Here is a 19,497-nt window from a genome sequence, read left to right as displayed (position 1 = left end):
AGCCTCAGTAAATACTGACCCAGAAGCTGCCATGCCGCCCCCCCAAGGAAGGATACCCACTGGCCTTGGCCAACATCCCTACCAGTAGGGAGGGGACCAGGCACCCCAAGACACTTCTCAAGGCCCACCTTGGAGCCTCAGAGGCCCGGGCCACCCCCACTTTCTTCTCCCTCTGACTACTACTGTCCCTTGACCAGGGCGGGGAAAACCAGAGTGACCACAGTCCCTGCTGTGCTGCTGGCAGACATCACCAATCAATCCTGCCTCTATCCCACGTGCGCCAGGCAGGCCTCGATGCCTTGACTCTGAGCTCCAGGCTTCCATGTGACACCGGGCAGGGGGACCACAAGAGGATCTGCCCAGGATTCCTGGGGAGGCTGGGACAGATCCCCCTGTTCTCCTGACAGCAGACCCCTCCTCACAGGGAGAGGGAGCTGGGCTCACCCCCCCCCCCAATAACCCAGAGGCCCATGGAATACTGCGGAGGACTTTGGGGGGTGCTGCCTCCAACAATCCCTTCAGGATTTGGGTTTAATCCCAAGCACGAGGGCGGGCAAGGAAAGGATTTTGTTTCATTCCTTCAGATGCCCAAGGCTTGGCCCAAGCCCCAGGGCGCAGGAGTGAAGGCGCGTGGCTGCCCAGCCTCTACCAACAAAGCCATCCTTTATTAAATAGATCGCGTTACATTCCATTCAGAGGAGGAAATCGGACGTGGTGAGGGATGTGTCCAGGTTGGCTTCCCGGCACCGGTGGGGTGAGGAGGGGCCCGGGTCCTGCCCGCCCCACCCCAGGCCTGTGTGCAGGGCTGGACGATCTCAGCCCCGTTGTCTGAATGGCCGGGCACAGCTGAAAACAGGCCTGGGCATCCTGTGGCCCATCTGTGTTTGACTCTGGGAGGACAGTGCCCCCATCCTCCCAGCTGCGGTGGAGGCAGGGCTCCCTGCAGCGTAGGGCTCAGCCGGCAGGGAGGGAGGGGGACGAGGGCCCCGATCCAGCTCAGGCAGATACAGGATGGAGTGGAAGACAGCCGGGGAGGCCCTGCCCGCCCTTCCTAACTCTGCTGCCCTGTGGGCACCTGGGATGGCAGGCTCACTAGGCCTTCGGTGGGGAGGCCATGTGGGAGTGGGGTGAAGCATGGCCACTAGGGGGTGCTGGTGCCCAGGGCTTGCGAACTGGAAGGGTGAGGAAGATACCCTGGAGACGGGACCAGCTCCTGGGATAGCAAGCGGGTGCTGGCTGCCCCAGGGGTCCCCTGCCAAGGGCTGAGCCCTTTGTAACGGCTCCCAGCTCCTTGGTCTTTGGTGCTTTCTTGAAAGTTTCCTGGCGGCTGTAGTATTACTGAGGAGAAGAGGAGGTCACCTCCTGAGGTCCTGTCCAGGGTTGGACACTTGGTGCCGGCTCAGTGCTGCCTCCAAGGCCTGGCCATTTGTCCCTCCGTTCAGCTTCTGGCTCAGGGCTGGCTCCAGGACCCCGTCTGTCAGTCTGTCCTGGGGCGGGTGTTGTCTCCAGCTCAGAGCCACCCTCCGGGCCTGGGCCATGCCCTAGGCCTCGTGGGGGAAGAAGCCAAGCTTGGCCAGTGACATCTCCTTCCGCAGCCTCGTGATCTCCCAGAACATGGGCTCCGCTGTAGGTAAAGAGAGAAGGTGGACAGCTCAGTGACCCCCAGGGTCACCTCAGGCAGATGGCCTGGCCCTTCCCCCTGGTTTTGGGCATAGCAGCTGGCAGGCACCCCTAGGATTCCCCAGTCCTTCAGGACAGATGACCTCTGTGGGTGGCCGGACCTCTTAGAGGCTCCTCTCTGAGGTCCTGCAAACTGCTGAGTGCTGAACACCTGGGAGGCTTGAAGGTGACAATGGTCACTTTCATAGCCTGACATGGACATTCACGCACACACTGTCACACACTTAGGCTGCAAATGCTCTCCAGCCACCCTGAGCAGGGCCCATCCCCTGGCCTGGCAGAATGGGGGCAGGGGACACAACGGGTGGGCAGAGGACTTGTCGGGCAAGGGTGGGGGAGGGTCTACAGAGGGAGGTGGGCGAGCCCACGTTCAGCCACCACTTGGAGGCCACGCGGCAGGGAGCTGATACACAGGGGAGGCCCCACGGATTAGGGCCTCGGAAGCCAGGCCAGTAACAGGAATGCTGTACGTTCAGGCCCGGGGGCTGGGAGAGGTTTCTGCATAGGACAAAGCAGCGGGATCCAGGTATGCAGGGGTCTCCAGCTGGTTTTCCTGGTGAGGCAACTCCCAGGAGGCTCCTTCCGCTCTTCCTCTCTCCACAGGCGTAGCAACAGACGCTTCGAGGAGCCGTTTGCTAATTCTCAGCCTTCCCCTCTCGCTGAGTCCTCCCTCCGAGTAGGGCAGCAGAGGACTCGGGTTGGCCCCGGCCACCGCAGACCCGCCCCGCCCCGCGCCGCCGCTCCCGGGCGCCACCCCGACCGGCCACTAGGGGGCGCTCACCGTCCTGCCGCACCAGGCCTTGCTGGATGTAGCGGATGTAGGTGAAGAAGTTGCACACGGCCGTGATCTGTGGGCAGAACGGGCAGGATGTGAACCTCTCGGTCCCCGCCACAAAAGCCAGGAAAGATCGGAGGCCACACTGGGAAGGCCCACGTCCTGGCAGAGTCAGATTACCCCTGGGCCCTAACGTTACAGTTAACAGGAGCAATACTATTACTCCTAAGAAAAAACGATGCCGGCAACTATAGTGCAATCAAGCGCGCGGATCCGAAGAGGCCGACGTGCCTACCACTCCCATTCCACACGTCGGGGGAGTGCAGGCTGCGAGGATGACCCGACAACAACTGCGGAGGCCACGGAGCTAAGACGCGGCTGAGCCGGAAGATGAAACCCCGGCAGGCTGCCAAGAATCCAGGCTCCCTTGAGGGGCTTGCTAGGTCTGGATGCTGGAGGCCCCGGGGCATCCAGTCCTTAGGAGGTGCCATGTGTGATGCCAGGAAAGATGAGGGATTAGAAGCTGCCCACCTGGCTGCCCGGGATCCCAGCCTGAGACCTCTAGCTTTGCCTAAGGCTGCTCCATGCCAGGCCCTCTGCAGGGCACTGGGGTGGGGACCCTGGGCTGGTTCAGATCTGATCCTGGTCACAAAGACTCAAACCCTGGAGAGGGTGCTGTTGGGTGCCTTGCCCAGGCCCCCTCCCCCAGGCGGGGGTTCCACCTCCTCCCCACAGCTGAGAATGCTGGCTGCTAATACCCCCCTGCACCCCAGGACCCTCACAAACCTGGGCCAATGACTGACGTGTGGTGTATAAAAGGCCACGCCCTTGCCTCAGAGTAGAACCCACTCTGGGCTGCAGAGAGATGAAGGCAGACTCCAGCGGAGGCCTCACCTTTGCCTGTCCCCGCTTCTGCCTCCCTCTCTCACCTCCTGAGAACTGCACACACTCTCCATCTTGGGCTCTGCTTCTAGGGAGCCCAACCAAAGACAGGGTGGAGGACAGCTGGCAGTTGTGCTCACAACCGCCCCTACTGAATATCCAGAGCTTTGGGGGAGGGACGTCATGTCGGGGCGGGGGGGCTGGGGGGGCACCGGCTGGGGAGTGGAGAAAGCTGTGGGAGGAGTGATGCTCCTGCTGGACCCTCAAACACACAAGAGCCCTTGCCAGGAGGACAGAGTGGGTGTGCTGGGTTGGTAGGCCTGGCAAAGGCAGGGAGGTGGGAGAGAGGCCAGGTCAGGGGATAAACCCAGGGTGGCTGAGGTGCCGCCTGGGAGGGCTGCACAGGACAGGGTGGGCAGGCCAGAGGAGCTCGATTCCCAGGTCATGGTGTTTCCCAGTGGCCAGTGGGCCTCACCAGTGGACCCCTGAGTAGGGAGGGGAGGAGAGCAGTGGTCCTGTCTCCCCAGAGCTGTGATTTGGGGACAAAACTCTCTTCTTCCTATGGATTCCACACTTCTTGGTCTCCTCAGGGTGGGGACCACATCCTAAAACTTCACACCCTTCTCCTCTCCCACTCCAGCTCTGGCCAACACAGCAGACACACAGGCCTGGAAGAACTGATGTTCTAGATGTAATTGTGTAGGCCTGGGAGCATCTGGCATGGATCTCCTGGTTGGGATCACAAAGAACAAAGAGGGGACTTCCCTGATGGTCTAGTGGTTAAGACTCAGTGCTTCCACTGCAGGGGGCATGGGTTCCATCCCTGGTTGGGGAACTAAGATCCTGCAAGCCACGGGGTACGGCCGAAAAAGCACAAAGGGGGCCCATGGCCTCTGAACAAGACTCTGGACACGGATGCAGAGGGCGAAGGCTGCCGCAGAAAGAGACTGGATCCAGAGTGGGGAGACCCGAGGTCTAAGCTGAGGGGCCCAGGGTGCACCCCTTTTCCTTTCTAAGGTTCAAGCTTCCTCTCTGTACCGGGAGCTCAGCTTGCTGCTGGGAGGACTCACAGGACACGCATGCTGGGCTGCCCAGCAGAGGCGTCAGGACCAGATGAGCTGCCCTGGCTGGTCAGTCTGCTGCCCAGTGATGGCAAACAGTCTACTTTAGTCCCATGAGGCCCCTCTAGAAGGTCAAGGGGAGGAATGGCTCCTCCAAGAGGGCCTTCCACACTGTGTCCCCTTTACACCAAGCTTCGGAGTTTTCCACACTTTTGTTCTTCCCATTCTTCCTCACTGTCTGGGGTCCACCCATTCCACCTTCATCCCAACTCAGTGACCTCATCCTGGGTCACCCGGCAGGTGAGGGCAGAAGCTGGGATTCCTGGAGGCCCCTCGGTACCCATGGCTAACAGTCAGACAAGCCTCAGAACCTTCCTTCTCCAAAGCCTGGGGCTAAAGCCAGGGGTCAGGAGCATGGAACTTTCACCTGAACTCTAGTGTCACTGCTGCTGAGTCACTTCAGTCGTGTCCGACTCTGTGTGACCCCATAGACTCTCCAGGCAAGAACACTGGAGTGGGTTGCCATTTCCTTCTCCAATGTGTGAAAGTGAAGTCGGACACGAATGACAGAGGTGATGAGTATTACTCCCATGATTACTTTTCAACAAGCAAGAAAATGGCTACCTCAGTCCTTCAACCACAAGGAACTGACTTTTTCCAACAGCATATAAACTCAGAAGAAGGCCTGGATCTCTAGAAAGGATGCAGCTGCTGACACACTGCCTGCAACCCATGAGACCCTGAGTAGAAGACCCTAAGCTGTGCCTGGACTCCTGACCCAGGGAGTCTGTGAGATAACAAATAGATACTCCACTAAGTTTATGGTAATTTGTTACACAGCAGCAGCAAACAAATACACCTGGCTTGACTGTGTGGCCCAAGTCAGTCTCCGCACCCCTCTGAGCCTGTACCCTGATCTGTAGATTGTAGGTTGTGCAGCCTGGGGTTCAGAGTCCCAGCCCAGGGAGCCCCTAAGGAACCAGGTCACTCTCCCACTGGATGACTCACCCTGGCCCGGGAGGACGGTGAGATGTAGTAGTGGCTCTCAGAGTCCCCAAGCCGGATTCGGTGACGACAGGCGCAGGCCAGCCCACTCAGGGCACATGTACTGTGAAAAAGCAGAGGGGGAATGGGGATGGCTGGGGCTCACCCACCCAGTTCACACAGGGAAGCAGCAGCAGCCAGAGAAGGCAAAGAAGGGGGCAGGCAGACAGACGTCAGAGCGGATACTGACATCCTCTCCCCTAGCCCCAGCTTCCCAAGGAGACTGGAGCCCAGCCAAGGAGGGGGGCAGTCCCAGGATGACACTTTTATGCCAAGCTGGACCATCTCTGACCCCCTCACCTCACCCCTGTTGGACCGGAGGGCTTAGTCAACCTCAGGCCGGGTACACCAAAGCTCCATCCTCTGCAGCCCCTAAAAATGCACACCCCCCTTCTTTCTTGGAACCCTGAGACCCAGTCGCCCCTTCCTCCAACTAAGCAGGAGTCTTCTCTCTCCTCCACTTAGGTCACCAAGTCCTAGGTCCTGCCAGAAGGACCTTTGGCCTGGATGCCTTCACTCATTCCAACAGCTCTCTGCCTCATCTCTACCCTTCTTCTCCATGTTACAGCCAAGGGCTACTCCCCAAAACCCACATCTAGCCCCCTACCATTCCCAACTGCCCAGGAAACAGTTATGCAGAATCCCAAGTAAAGGGAGGTTAAATAGGCTCCTTGGCTGCAGGACTTATCAGAACCTTTGCTGCCTCCAGAATCCGAAGAGGGAATCCTCTTTTCAGGCAATGGTAATCGATGATCTGTGAAATGCTGGTTTTGGTGGGTTAAAGCCCAAACCTCATTTGAGGCCCCATATGCGCTCTGTGGCCTGAGCCCCAACTCTGTGCCTGTCCCCCCAGTGGTGCTTTCCATTAATATCCCAGCTTTAGTCATTCTGTTACCTCTGTCTCAAAGGCCCTTCCCTGCTTGCATGTGCACACGCTTAGCGCTCAGTCATGTCTGGCTCTCTGCAAACCCATGGACTGTAGCCCGCCAGCCTCCTCAGTCCACGGAATTCTCCAGGCAAGAATACTGGAGGGGGTAACCATTTCCTTCTCCTGGGGATCTTCCTGACCCAGGGATTGAACCCACATCTCCTGCACTGCCGGCAGATTCTTTAACCCCCTTGAGTCATCGGGGAAGCTCGCTTCCCTGCTTGGCAAATTTAATCCTCCTTCAAAGCCTGGCTCAGATGTTCCCCTCTGTGACAAGGCTCCCACTGTGGGCCTCCTTCACAGGCTCCAGTGCCTGCCCTCTCTCCATGCTGGCAGCTTAGCTCTGACGCTGGCCCTGTCCAATGCCAGCTAAGAAGCAAGGAGGACCAGAGCCCAGGGCCCTTAGGCCATTGTCAGGAGGTGGAGTCAACAAATGACATCACTTACGTGTCAATCGGGGCCCGGAACCCACTGCGGGAGAGAGGGAGTGGAGAGGGAAGCATGTCAGGCCAGCCAGGAGGGGCAGACCCCAGCTCCAGGACTAGAGGCAACATCTCGGCCACAGATGCCTCCTTGCCCTGCACGGGGGCAGCCACTGTCCCTCTCTGGTCGGGTGCCCCTGCAGGACCCAGCAGGCAGCCCTGAGGTTCAGCCCTCCCTGGCCACCCCCTTGATGGCAGCCCAAAGCTATGCGGGCCTTTCCCAGGGGGCAGGAAGGGTGCAGGGCGCTAAGCTTACTTGGTGCGACCACAGTTGACAGCAGCCACCTTCACCGCGGGCAGGGTTTGCGAAGCCACGGGCTCGATGGTGAGCGTGTTGTCCTCCACGGCGGCCCGGACCAGGGCCGAGAGCTGTGGCGGAGCAGGGAGGCGGAAGGAGGCGATGAGGGGCTGGCGTGCGGCCACGGGGCCAGGCCCTCCAGCAGGCTGCCCTCTGCCCGCCTCACCTCCTGCATGGTGAAGTCCAGGCAGGGGCCCACATCCTCCCGGTACACCCTTGCCAGGAATGGGGAGGTCTTGTCCAGGGTGGGTGATTCCCTCCAGGCCTGGAACTCTGCAAACAGGGTCGTGTCCACCTGTGGGGGCAGGGGGAGCCGGGTGGGGGGGTCAGGGCGCTGGAGGTGTGGCCAGCGTGGCAGAGACAGGCAGGGCCCAAGGAGGTGGGAAGCCAAGGAGGATGGAGCTCAGGGCCCGCTGGGCCTCAGGCCGTGCAGGGGAGCCAAGTGCTCAAGAACTCTTCTCTTCCCTTTGCACTGCAGAATTCAGATTCAAACTCCCAAGTTTCCGGGTGTGTTTTCAGTTCCTGGCACTAGAGAATTAGACGTGGGTCAGGGGTCTTGGGCTTCCCTTGTGGCTCAGCTGGTAAAGAATCCGCCCACATTGCAGGAGACCTGGGTTTGACCCTGGGTTGGGAAGATCCCCCTGGAGAAGGGAAAGCCTACCCACTCCAGTGATTCTGGCCTGCAGAATTCCATGACTGTATAGCCCATGGGGTCACAAAGAATCGGACACGACTGAGCGACTTTCACTCACTCCGGGGTCTCACCCCGAAGACCCTCACTGCCTCCGTGAGGAGGGACAGTTGAAAAGTGACCCTGCAGGCACCCGCCAGTACACATGGGGACCCGCTGGGAGCCACAGCACACGCAGGCGTGCGCACACGGAAGGGAACACGCACAGCTTGCCGGCTGCCCCAGGGGCACATGCAGAGTGAGAGGCCCCTCCAGAACCATTACCTGTCGGGAAAAGGAGAGGGCGGCAGCAGAGGTGAGGCCCACAGGCAGCTCCCCAGGCGGGAGCTGCCAGGCCGGCTCATAGGTGAGGTGAGCCGCCTTGCTGGGGACTATGCAGAGGAGCAGAGAGAGGAGGGGAGGCAGCCCCAGCTGGGCCGGCGAGACAGACAGACGGATGGACAGAGAAAGACAGAGGAAGGAGGCGTTAGAGGCCGGTCGGCAGCTGGGCGCCCAGAAGCGGGTGGAGAGGCTTGGCCTGGGCCTCCTCCCTGGAGGCCTGGGGCAGGACGGAGCTGGGGCCACCTGGGCCTCAGAGACCCCAGGAACCCAAATCCTACCACAGTCCTCGTGGGCAGGCAGGGCGTTCACTGGGTGCAGCCCTGAGCTGAGCTCCTGTGGCCCCAGGAATCCGCATTTACGCGAAGAGACCCACAACCAAGGACATCACAGCCGCTATCCCACCTGGACAGGGACCCGCTTTGCCCTCCTGAGGGTCAGACACCTCATACCACAAGGAACTCACTTGGCCCTCACAACCAGAGGACACAGAGGCCCAGAGAGGGCAGGACAGGCTCCTGGTCCCACAGTGGGGGGCAGGCGGGTCCCCACTGGGCACTGCTGTCTGCCTGACAGGGGGCTCTGGCTCCCTTTACCGCGACCACTGCCCACCTGACGCCACTCACCTCTTTGCCCTCCTTGTCCGGGGTGAGGATGTGCCCCGCAACGGGGCACACGGCGGGGCAGAGGGCGCTGCTGGTGCTCTTATGGCGCAAGTGGCCCTTGCGGGGTCCAGCCTTGGTGGGGCTGAGCAGCTGCGGGTGGAGCTCACGGTTGGGAGAGGCTGGTGTGGACGTGATGACCAGTGTCTTCAACGCTGTCACCTCTGCCTGCAGCATGTCAATCTGGCCACGATGAGATGGCTATTAATGTTAGCCCAGGGCTGACGCCATCCCAGCTGTCCTATCCCAGCTCAGGACTGTGACCTGCACCTAACCCCACCCGTGACCCTTGGAAAAGCCTCTGAGGTAGGGGCTGAGATATCCATTTTATAGATAGGGAAAGCAAAGTGAAAGTGTTAGTTGCTCAGTTGTATCTGATTCTTCGTGTCCCCATGGACTGTAGCCCTCCAGGCTCCCCTGTCCATGAAATTCTCCAGGCAAGAATACTAGAGCGGGTTGCCATTTCCTTCTCCAGGGCATCTTCCCGACCCAGGGACTGAACCCAGGTCTCCTGCATTGCAGGCAGATTCTTTACCATTGGAGCCACCACAGATGGGGAAACTGAGGTTCAAAGAGGAGATACAGCCTGGTGAAGGTCATCCTAGAAACCAGGACCCTTGAAGCGCACGGGTCTGGGAGTCGGTTGGACCTCCTACTGAGGGGTTCCAAGGAGTCAAAAACAAGTCACACTTCCGCAGATGGGCAAACAGGCTCCAAGGAGTAAAGCTACTTGTCCAGGCTTACACAGCCAGACTGATGTAAAGGGGGTATGGGAGGAGGGAAAAGAAATTACAGGGGCCACAGGATCTTCCCAGCCCCTGAAAAGCCCCCAGCCTAGAGGCCCTGATTGCTGGGCTCCCATACCAGCCAGCACGTTTCAGTGGGGTTGTCTCAGACCTCTGTCCCTCCCTGCTGAGCCTCAGCTGGCCCACCCTGCTGGCCCCCCAGGCCACGCCAGGGTCTCATGAGGTCTCAAAGGCCAGTGTTTGCAGGGCTGGGAGGTGGGCAGAAGGTCCTGGCTGAGGAGGGCCTCACCTTGCCCCGAGCCTCCTTCAGCTGCTTTTCTGACGCTGCCTGTTTCATGTTGGCTTCTCGCACCATCTTGTGGGCTTCCTGGGAAGAGGGCAGGCTCCGCGTGAGTCGGGGAGCGTGATGGATGCCTAGCAGACCCATTCCCCACTGGGCCCCGGGCCCGCACCTCGAACAGACTTGCTGTCAGCTCCTCCAGCTCCTGCTCCAGCTGTTCCCGCACCTTGGACAGCCGCTCACACTCCTCATCCTTCAGCTTCAGCTCCTGGGGAAACGAGGCGCCGTGCCCGGGGTCATCTCACACTGGCCTAGGGGCCCGAGCTTGCTTCCTCTGTGAAGCCCAGCTGTCAGTTTGTTAGAGCCTGGGACCGGTTTTCAGGGGCATCAAGACTTATGAAAGTCATTTAAAAGTCACAGGAACTGTTTTCGTTTGCGTTGCCCTCACGCCCAGCACAGGCCTGGTGTGCAGGTGGCCTTGATAGGAGGGTGACATCTCTGGCTGCTGGGTGAGAGCCCGCAGCTCCCAGGCCGGCCCCTTGTCTCCCCCCGCCCCACCCCTTGTCTCCCCCACCCCACCCCCACCTTGTGTCTCGTCCCACCCTCAGTGCCCACCTTCTGGGCTTTGTGCAGCTCCTCCTTCAGGAACTCCGAGCCCTTCTCTCGGATCTCCATGGAAGAGCTGCGCAGGCGCGACACGTCCAGCTGGGTGGCTGCAGGGCCCTCCTCGCCTTGGGCCTCCTCCCCTGTAGGGGTCTCTGGCAGGCCTCCCAGGGACTCCCTGTGGCTTTTGCAGGGGCCCACGCTCTTCCAGGGGACTGGGACAGCTTCAAGGGGCGGCAGGTGGCCCTCGTCCGGGTGAGGCTGGCTGCAAGGCAAAGAGCAAATATAGGGTTGGGTCCTGAGGCCTGGAGAATTGAGCCCAGGGACCAGCCCTGGGCAATGCACCTGCAACCCTGGGCCTCAGTCTCCCCATCTGTAAGATGGGCCATCATTGGGGTTGTCACAAGGGCAGAATGACCAAACATAGGGTCTCCTGGGGACAAGGACAGGACTCATTCACCTTTATCAACCACCGCCTCCAGCCCAGGGCCACATAAGTGCTCAGCACATAGCAAGTACTTGTTTGCCCAGCAGACACTATAAATGCATCCATGTTGACAGCTTGAGTTTCTCCTACAAAACTGGGACAATCCCAGTGGCCCTACCTCAAGGGCACGGAATGGATCAGTTCAGTTCAGTCGCTCAGTCGTGTCTCTTTGCAACCCGACAGCACGCCAGGCTTCCCTGTCCATCACCAACTCTCGGAGCTTGCTCAAACTCGTATCCATCGAGTCAGTGATGCCATCCAACGGTCTCATCCTCTGTCGTCCCCTTCTCCTCCTGCCTTCAATCTTTCCCAGCATCAGGGTCTTTTCCAATGAGTCAGTTCTTCGCATCAGGTGGCCAAAGTATTGGCGTTTCAGCTTCAGCATCAGTCCTTCCAATGAGTATTCAGGACTGATTTCCTTCAGGATGGACTGGCTGGATCTCCTTGAGTCTCCAAGGGACACTCTGAATGGATCCGCCTCAGCACACGAGACTTTTAAGTGGGAACTGCCTTCATTGCTGGTGCTAATACAAATTTCACGCAGATTCAGTCCCATTTAGTGTGGACTATAGAGGAAGGACCCAACCAGGGCAGGCAGCGCCAAGATAGGAAGATTGTGCAAACGGCCTGGGAACAGCAGCCGCACTTCCTGCCTTCTGGACAGTGCAGAGGGCACTCCCAGCTCTCCGCTTGGCCTGCCTTGTGACCTCAGGCAAACAGCCCCCTCCCTCTGCTCGCCCCCACCCCTGCCCTCAGGACCCTCCTCTCCCTGAAGCTGAAGACCCGAGAGGCAATGGGAGGTGGGGGCCACCGGCCTCTGACCCCTGAAGCCCCCCTCCCCTCCCTTCCACGCTGCCCCTTCGCAGCAGACCCTGAGGACAGAGGGAAGGAGAGGCCCCGACAGTGGCCGTTTGTGCCAAGACAGCACCTCTGGACTTGCTCACTCAGCACAAGCTGGCGGCGCCTGAGCCAGCAGCTTCTGAGCAGCCCTGGCGGGGCTGAGGGTGGGGGGCTGGGCTGCTGATACCAGCGGGGAAGTGCAGGGGAAGGAGGCCAAGAGGGGCCCACACAGGAGAGAGGAAGGCCCAGGGGTCATCAAATTCAGGACTGCAGAAGAGAAGTAAGGCAAGGCTGGGGTCTGTCCCCTGGAACCTGGGACAGTCACTAGGCAGCCCCCGAGCCTCAATTTCCCCTTAGGAACACCAGGCACCCAGGGACCCTAGCAATGAGCCCGTTCCCATCCCTCCACATGGCCTCCTCCTGATGCCCAGCCTGGCCTGCCATATGCTGGAACTGGCCCCGAGGTTCCTGGCTCTGGGTTCTGCCTTCTAGGGACAGGGGGCTTTGATGAATAAAGTGGGAATACACACCCGCCACTCCATCAACAGTATTTATGCCAGATAGGGTCTCTCCTAGTACCCTTGTGTGTGTGGGGGGGTCTCAGTGGCGAGGGGGTCCAGGAAGCTTAAAAGGGCTGTGGCAGTGCTATGGAGGCCCAGGCTGGGAGCTGCACCTAGGGGACTTATCAGGGGGGTGCTCTGCCCATGTTAGCTCATTTAAAACTCTCTAAAGCGTTCGTTGTATTGCCCCCATTCTACAGCTGTGGAACGGATGCTCGGAGAGGTGACTGGACTTGCCCAGGGTCACACAGCCAGTCGGGGGCACTGGTGGGACAGGCGGCTAGGTCTTCAGCCCAGGCCCAAAGCTGTCCAGCCACAGCGGAGAGGAGGGCGGGGAGTGGGCGGCAGAAACATGCATCTACTTGGACACCAAGTAGGCTACTAGGCCCCCAGGCGGCCAGGAGACTCCACCTTGGCTGTAACAGAGACAGCTGACCCATTTTTAGCCCAAACTGCCTCCCAGAAGGGAGCCCAGGAGTGGGGGAGCTGTGGCTGAGTGCACAGGCTAGTTGGGCACGGCCAGGTCCATGCCAGGCTCCGACCTGGGGTCCACACGAGCCCCTGGGAAAGTCACTGAAATTCTTTCAACCTGCTTCCTGGCCTGTGGGATGGGGATAAAACCTGCAGGGGGCTCACCAAGAATCTAGTGAAGAAGTCACTGGCCATGGCCTCAGGGAAATAGTGGGGCTGTCTGCAGCCACGTTTGTCATGCACTCCACCACCCTCCCCATTCCTGCCCAGCCTCTGTGTCCTGCACCTGAAACCCCAGACCCTGAGGATGCACCCACGGTGGGGGAGCCTAGAGACCCAGGGCCCAGCCCCACTCCCTCGGTTGAGAGGATGGCCATGACCACTCAGGCTTGGTGGGGACCCCACCTCAGTGCTGCCCACTACAATAGATTGAGCAAGGAGGACAGGCCAAGGGCAGGGGGTGACTTGCAGGGACAGCACAGGGCGCAGGGCATGATCTCAGGTCTCAAGACACCCAGCCCCAGAGCAAGGATCACCCTGCCACCGCCCATACCCCTCCGCCTAGGGGACAAAGAGAAGAAAATGGCAACCCACTCCAGTAGTCTTGCCTGGGAAATCCCATGGACAGAGGAGCCTAGTGGGCTACAACCCACGGGGTCGCAAAGAGTCAGACACAACTGAGATCGCACAATGGAAATGGAGGGGACACAGGCCACCAGCCCCTCCCACAAGGCCTGAACTTCATTCACCAGCGTGGTCTGGGTCTCTAGCCACGGGCTGGAGGTGTGTCCAGAAGCCCCCCTCCCCCAGCATTTTCCTAAAGGGCTCACTTGGCCTGCTGCTGGGGGGATGGGCCCCTATTTTGCAGCCAGAGGAAAGAGCGTCTCAGGGAGGCCTGAGACAGAGCATCTGTGATACCCACCCCACTCTCCCCAATGGAAAAGCCCACAAGCAAATCCTCATGGCAGAAAGCGTGGGGATAGCAGGACCACACCACGGTCACCAACATCCCTGTGCCTGGGCCAGGGGTGCTGGAGCAGGAGGGGAAGGGGGTCCACCCTGCACTGAAGTCTGCAGACCCTCCCCCTCACACTTGGGGCCGGGGGCCAGCTCCTGTGACTCAAAGTTCAGATGAAGGAGGGACCCCAAGCTCTTCAGGTCTACCCAAGCCAGAATCTGCTATCATCCATACACTTCAGCACGGGAAGGCCAAAAACTCAGGTGCGAGCCCCTGTGGGGGTGGGGAGCTCACTGCTTGGACAGCACGGGTTACCACGTAAGTCCTTCTGCCCCGCCTCTCTGTCCCCAGTCCAGGTCCACAGGCTTCTCCTCAAACCTTCTCAGCCCCCATTCCTGCAGAAACAGAGTTCAGTGTCCAGGACACACCACAAGGGCCACTGGGAAGGGGTCTGCTCCAGGGGGAGGGAGATAATGAGTCAAGGTCATGGGTAGGTGGGGGTGGCCAACATCCCTCATCCCCAAGCCAGCTTTGCAGCCTAGAGCCCATGGAGTTCATACAGGAAAGGCCCCGCTGGGTCACTTCCCCAGGAAGCATACAGGCGGTCGGAGCAGGAGGTGGGGGAGCAGTAACTGCAATCCTCAGCCCCCAGGCCACCCCTAGGGGGACCAGCAGGGCTTTTTTCCCTAACCAGAAAAAAAATGGCCAAATGAGGAGCAACCCTGGAGGCTATGGTCCCCAGTCACCCAGCAAGCCCCACCAGGCCAGCCTGCCATGTGGTCCTTTGGACCTTAATCTCTCTGCCCACCAGTGCCCAGGTCACCTCTGTGAGTTAAAGACTAACAGGGCACAGTGGGTTCATTTAAACAAGCAGGGGAGGAGCCAGCGAGGGAAGTGCTGAAAACCAAGGGAGGGAGAGAGCTGGGACCCTCGCCTTCTGCCTGGGACCACCAAGCCCAGGCAGCATCTCTGCATCTGCAGGTCTGGTCTGCAGGAATCCTGACCCAGGGAACAGCCATGGTACAGCGGCCCGGTTAGGAAACCTGCTCTGAGGACACTAAGGCTGCCAGCCAAGTGACTCCCGTCCAGGGGCCGAGGGGGTCCCAGGAAAGGTTTCATGTGTTGGCCAAGTCTTCAGCTCCAGACCCAGATCAGATTCCCAAGCTCCCGCTCACATCCACGCCAGCCCACTGCTCCGTGTCTCCACGTGTGAACTTACGATCCTGCCACAGTGAGAGGCTCTCCCCAGTTCGGGTGAATGACGAGGTACCCGAGGTTCAGAGAGGGACAGCAAGCTGGCTGAACACACACAGCAAGGAAGCGGCAATGCGGGAACTGCACCCAGAGCCCAGACTCTAGTGCGTCATGTGAACTGCCACCCAGAAGAGTCAGGACGGGAGGAAAGGGGATGAATGGTGGTTTCAGAGAAGTGAGGCGGGATGCAGACGGCGTTTTGAGGAAGTTGGAGCCAGTGCCCTAGTGGTGCTGGGGATGGTGGTAGTGGTGGGGGGCTCCACCCAAGGCTGCTGTTCTAGGCAGGCTGCAGGCTAGGAGGGGAAATGCAGAGGGGGACACACAGAGACAAAAGACTTCTTGGGGGTGGGGAGGAAATCAGTGGAGGCCCAGGGGCTGGAGAGGGAGACCAAAAAAGTTAACAGTAATTAATATAATTAAAAACCAAGGACGAGGTGAATGACAACAGTGGTGCCCAGGGCAGGAATGAGGAACAGGGAGAGGGTCTTTCAGGGAAGGAAAGGGGGGTGGCTGGGGCATTTGGGAAGTGGTGGCTGAGGGGAGGCACCGGCCCAGAGGAAGCAGCTGCAGCCCTGAGCCTGGATGAGGGGATGGGTGGCAGAGGAGCTGAGGGCCAGGACAGGGGCTGCAGAAGAAATGAGAACACAGTGTCACTGATGGGAACAGAGGAATGCAGAGAACTGAGGCAAGCGGGAGCCCTGGGGTAGGACAGGGGGGCCTGGACCACTCCGGGAGGGGGAAGCTGGCGTGTATCTGGTAGGGAGCAGCAGGGCAGAGCAGGAGGAGGCAGGGACAGCTTTGGGATGGTAAGCAGGGAGCTCAGAGCACTGGAGGCAGATGGGCCAGGCCAAGCCTCTCCCAGCCACAGCTCCAGGGCTGCCCACCCAGCCCAGGCTGGATGTCTCCACTGGGAGCCAGCAAAGGCCTAAGAGGATGGAGGCCTCCCTCGACGACTGGGGCAGAGCAGGGCACACAGAACGTGCAGCACACTTGCCCAAGCGGATACCCCAAGACCTCAAAGACATGCCGCATGTATATGAGCATCTATTGTGTGCCAGGCACGCCACCAGCCCGCCCTCACGCAATCGGCACAGATTCTGGCAGCAACATCACTACACCTCCTTCTCCTCACAGCTGAATTCATTTTGCTTCCCTTCCCCCACCCTGTTGGGCACAAATCCCGTGCAGATGTGAGGAGAGTCTAGGACAAGCAGGACTCTCTTGAGCATCTGAGCCCCACAGACTGGTGTGGGCTGATTAACGGCAGGAAAGCTGTCTCCACCTGTTGAGGGGGGAAGTAGGTAAATCATGGAGGGCTTCCCGGAGAAGGTGATACAGATGGTTGTACCCTTTTCCCCTGCTCGCGACCCTGGATCCCCTAGGCCATACTTTAGATGACATTTCAGAGCCCAGAGCTCCCTGTGACACCTTAAAGCAGGACCTTATAGATCCAATCCCCTTAGGGTAGCCAAGCCCCAGAGCAGTTAGGTGACTTTCTCAAGATCACACAACCCCTCTGTAGGCAGACAGCAAAGACACAGTCCCCCATCCCTGGGAGGCTGGGGTGGTCTCTCTCATTCCTGGGCAATGTATCAGAGCCTGTCCTCCCCCAGGGATGGGTACGATTACCCCCATCCGGCAGATGGGGAAACTGAGGGGCTACACCCACGTGGCCACTTAGTGGCAGGAAACTAGCCCAGAACCCGAACTCTGGCCTCTGATGGCCAAGTCTCAAGTGCCTAGCGCTGTGTCAGCAGCAGAAGTACCCCAGTCACCATCCTCACCCCATCATCTTGGAGCTGGCCAGGCATCCAAGGCTACAGGCATGGGACTCTGTGGAGGAGGGGGACAGCAGCTCTGTTTCAGGGGAGCCACCTCTGAGTTCTGAGTTCAGGGCCCACACTCAAGGAGTCCTAAGGAAGAGGGTCCACTCGAGCTCCTGTAGAGTCCTGTCACTGCCACCCACCCTGGGGGAGGAGTCCTGGGTCCAGGGCCAAGAAGGTGAACTGGCACCATGACCCGGCCATTAACAGAGCAGTCACCCAAGACATGCATCTCAGTGTCTTCAAGACTGGGGAAACCAAGCCCCAGAGACATCAGTGGCTTAGCCAAGGTCATTGACTCTTCACCGCCCCCCAGTCTAGGAGGAAGGATCCCAGGCAGGTACTTGCCCAGAATTGTCACAGCACTTCAATCAGTTACCTGGGCAAGCGTGGCCCAAGCAGTACCCCTGCCCACTGCTGCTGGGGTCTGTGATCTCCCAGGACAGCAGGCCCCCAGTGGGTGCTAGTAGCTTGGCTCCTGATCCTTCAGTCCTTGCCTCCAATACCCAAGTGAGGGGTCCATGAGAAGGCAGTGCTCACGGTAACCCCCAGACTCTGCCTCTCGATCCCCAAATGCCTTATTCTGTCTCATGCTTTCCGTCTGCATCTACGAAGCACCTAGTATGTGCTGTGCACCCAGCTAAGCCCTGGGGAATCCAAGTGAGCCACACTGAGCATCAAGTGAGGACCAGCTGGAAAAGCCTGGTCCATCCAGAGGGTCCTGGGACTCTGATTCTGTCTTTAAAATGAGCATCCATCTACTGAGAGGTCCCAGACTTGTTTGGCAGGCCCAGCATGGATGCCTGCCGGAAAGGACACACTCTGGGCCTGGATCAGTCCCACCACACAACCTAGAGGCTCAGAGAAGTGAGGCCATATGCTCAGGATCACACAACTCGGTGGCTGTGTGTGTGCCTGGGTGTACCCAACGCAAGGGGTCACGAGCTCCCTCCACTCAAGTTCTTCAAACATGGTTAAACCCCGGCAGGATCACTCTAACCTCTCCAGCTGTCACCAACCCACCTCAACCTCCTTCTTCCTAAGCTCAGTCTCCTTCCCCCAGGGCACAATTCCAAAAGAATCCACAGAATCCACGCTCTGCCTAACTCTCTCCCTTTAAGAGTTTGCACGCCTCTCCACACCTCACCCCTACCAGGAGTCCACTCTCTCGGAGCCCCTTTCTGGAAATGACTCCCCCCTCCCTCCATTCCTCCCCTGGCATCTTAGCTCCAGCTTTGCTAGGTGCCATGGAGTAAAGTGGATCCAGCCTGCATCAAATTCCCAGCCTGCCAGCCTCTCCTCTGGGGCTTCCCTCACTCCCCAGCTGCAGCTGGGAGGAGCCCTGTCCTGGGACCACGCATCTGGCTGGTTCCACCCAGGAATACCACCCTCGCACCCCCACCCACCTCTGGCCACATCTCCACCAGGACCTGGTCTCTCCAGGCTCATGAGGAAGAAGTGTTTACCCCACTTGGTGAGAAGACCGCAGCCTTTCTGCACATACAAGGAAGGGATCCCACAAAAGGTCACCCAGGGACCCTTGAGCATCACTGAACAGATATGGGTACCAGAGCCACTACCCTGGGCCCAGAGTCCGTGCTGCTGGCTGCCAGCCTGCAGGCAGGTCCTACCCCACACCTCTGAGCCCCCACACGTTCCAGGAGCCCCAGACGGAGATTCACCAGCTTGCAAGCCAACAGTCCCCTCCTTCCCAAATGCACTGTGTTTCAAGGGTTCACCCAGCCTGGGGGGGCGTCCTTCCTAGGTCTTTTCCCAGGCTTACTCCGGCTTGCATTCCGCCGCCCACTCCCTTCCCCCAATCTCACTTGCGCTCCCGACAAGCTCTGAGGAGTTGGTGCTGTCACTTCGGGACGGTCTGCAGCCCACCCTTCACACTCCCTGCCCCGCAGACAAACCCGCTGATCGCTCGGGGCCGGGTGTCCTTCCATCCCCAGTCGCGGGCAGGGATGGGGGCGCAGGGTGCGCACACGGCAGGGACGCCCCCCGCTCACCGTCCCACCCCCGGAGGCAGCCGCCCGCGGCCCAACCCCGCGGGACCTACCCGCTCCACATCCCGGCGCCTGGGGGCCCGCCGGGCGTCGGTTCCCTGCGCCGCCGCGGCGACCTCCCCGCTGGCTCCTCGCGCCGTCCCCGCCCGCCGCCGACTCCGCCCGGGGCCCGCCGGGCTGCCCCGCCGCCTGTCAGCGCTGCCCGCTGCCTGTGGGTCTGCGCGGCCCCGGCCCCGGGTCCGGCCGCGACCCTGCCCTCGGCGGTCACGTGGCCGAGGGGGGGCCCGAGGACACGTGCCCGGCCCCGCCCCTCCGGCGGCCGATGCGGAGAACTGGCGCGCGCTCCCGGCCCAGCCCGGCTAGGGCCGCCCGCCCCGGACTGACAGTGCGACCGCCCGAGGCGGGGAGGAGCCGGTCCCCGGCACCCCGCGGCCCGCGCGGCGCTCGGATGCTCCCAGCTGACTGCGCTCCGCCCAGCGCCCCGCAGCACCCGCGCAAGACCACCCTTGCTCAAGCACCTACCACGGCTCCAAGCTTTCAGCTCCCGGATTCTTAGAGGACGCCCTCCCACCCCTCCCTCTCACCCGGCCCTCTGGCCATCACTCCTTCCCTGGGCTCCTGCTCTGCAGCAACATCCTTCCTGGT

General features: G+C 60.2%; 1 protein-coding gene across 3 annotated transcripts; it reads right to left on the bottom strand.

Annotated features, from left to right (window-relative positions):
- Positions 1 to 653: 653 nt before the first annotated feature.
- On the bottom strand, positions 654 to 19,102 carry RAB3IL1 (RAB3A interacting protein like 1). Of its 3 annotated transcripts, none has more exons than XM_055415762.2 (11): positions 18,906 to 19,102; positions 10,463 to 10,715; positions 10,020 to 10,115; positions 9,857 to 9,934; positions 8,786 to 9,004; positions 7,317 to 7,445; positions 7,109 to 7,221; positions 6,818 to 6,841; positions 5,407 to 5,506; positions 2,462 to 2,528; positions 654 to 1,624 (listed from the first exon to the last, which is right to left on the bottom strand). In XM_055415762.2, the coding sequence occupies exons 1-11, from the start codon at positions 18,914 to 18,916 to the stop codon at positions 1,542 to 1,544; spliced, it is 1,173 nt and encodes a 390-aa protein (XP_055271737.1). In that variant the 5' UTR covers positions 18,917 to 19,102; the 3' UTR covers positions 654 to 1,541. The 3 variants fall into 3 exon arrangements, with proteins under 3 accessions (XP_055271737.1, XP_055271739.1, XP_055271738.1); XM_055415764.2 differs by lacking the exon at positions 18,906 to 19,102 and adding an exon at positions 11,056 to 11,622; XM_055415763.2 differs by lacking the exon at positions 6,818 to 6,841.
- Between the last annotated feature and the right edge of the window lie 395 nt (positions 19,103 to 19,497).

Source organism: Moschus berezovskii, chromosome 25 (assembly GCF_049115385.1).
Source record: "Moschus berezovskii isolate FMDL1 chromosome 25, NW_MosBer_1.0, whole genome shotgun sequence".
Lineage (NCBI taxonomy): Eukaryota > Metazoa > Chordata > Mammalia > Artiodactyla > Moschidae > Moschus > Moschus berezovskii.
This window is presented reverse-complemented; position numbering and strand designations above follow the sequence as displayed.

Bases quoted from the DNA above. Each gene is read 5' to 3' on its own strand.
- RAB3IL1 (XM_055415762.2), bottom strand. The intron at 10,116-10,462 runs GTGGGCACTGAG...TCGTTTCCCCAG, and splicing joins AGCTGCACAAAGCCCAGAAG to GAGCTGAAGCTGAAGGATGA. The intron at 1,625-2,461 runs GTGAGCGCCCCC...CTTTACCTACAG, and splicing joins AGGCCTGGTGCGGCAGGACG to CGGAGCCCATGTTCTGGGAG.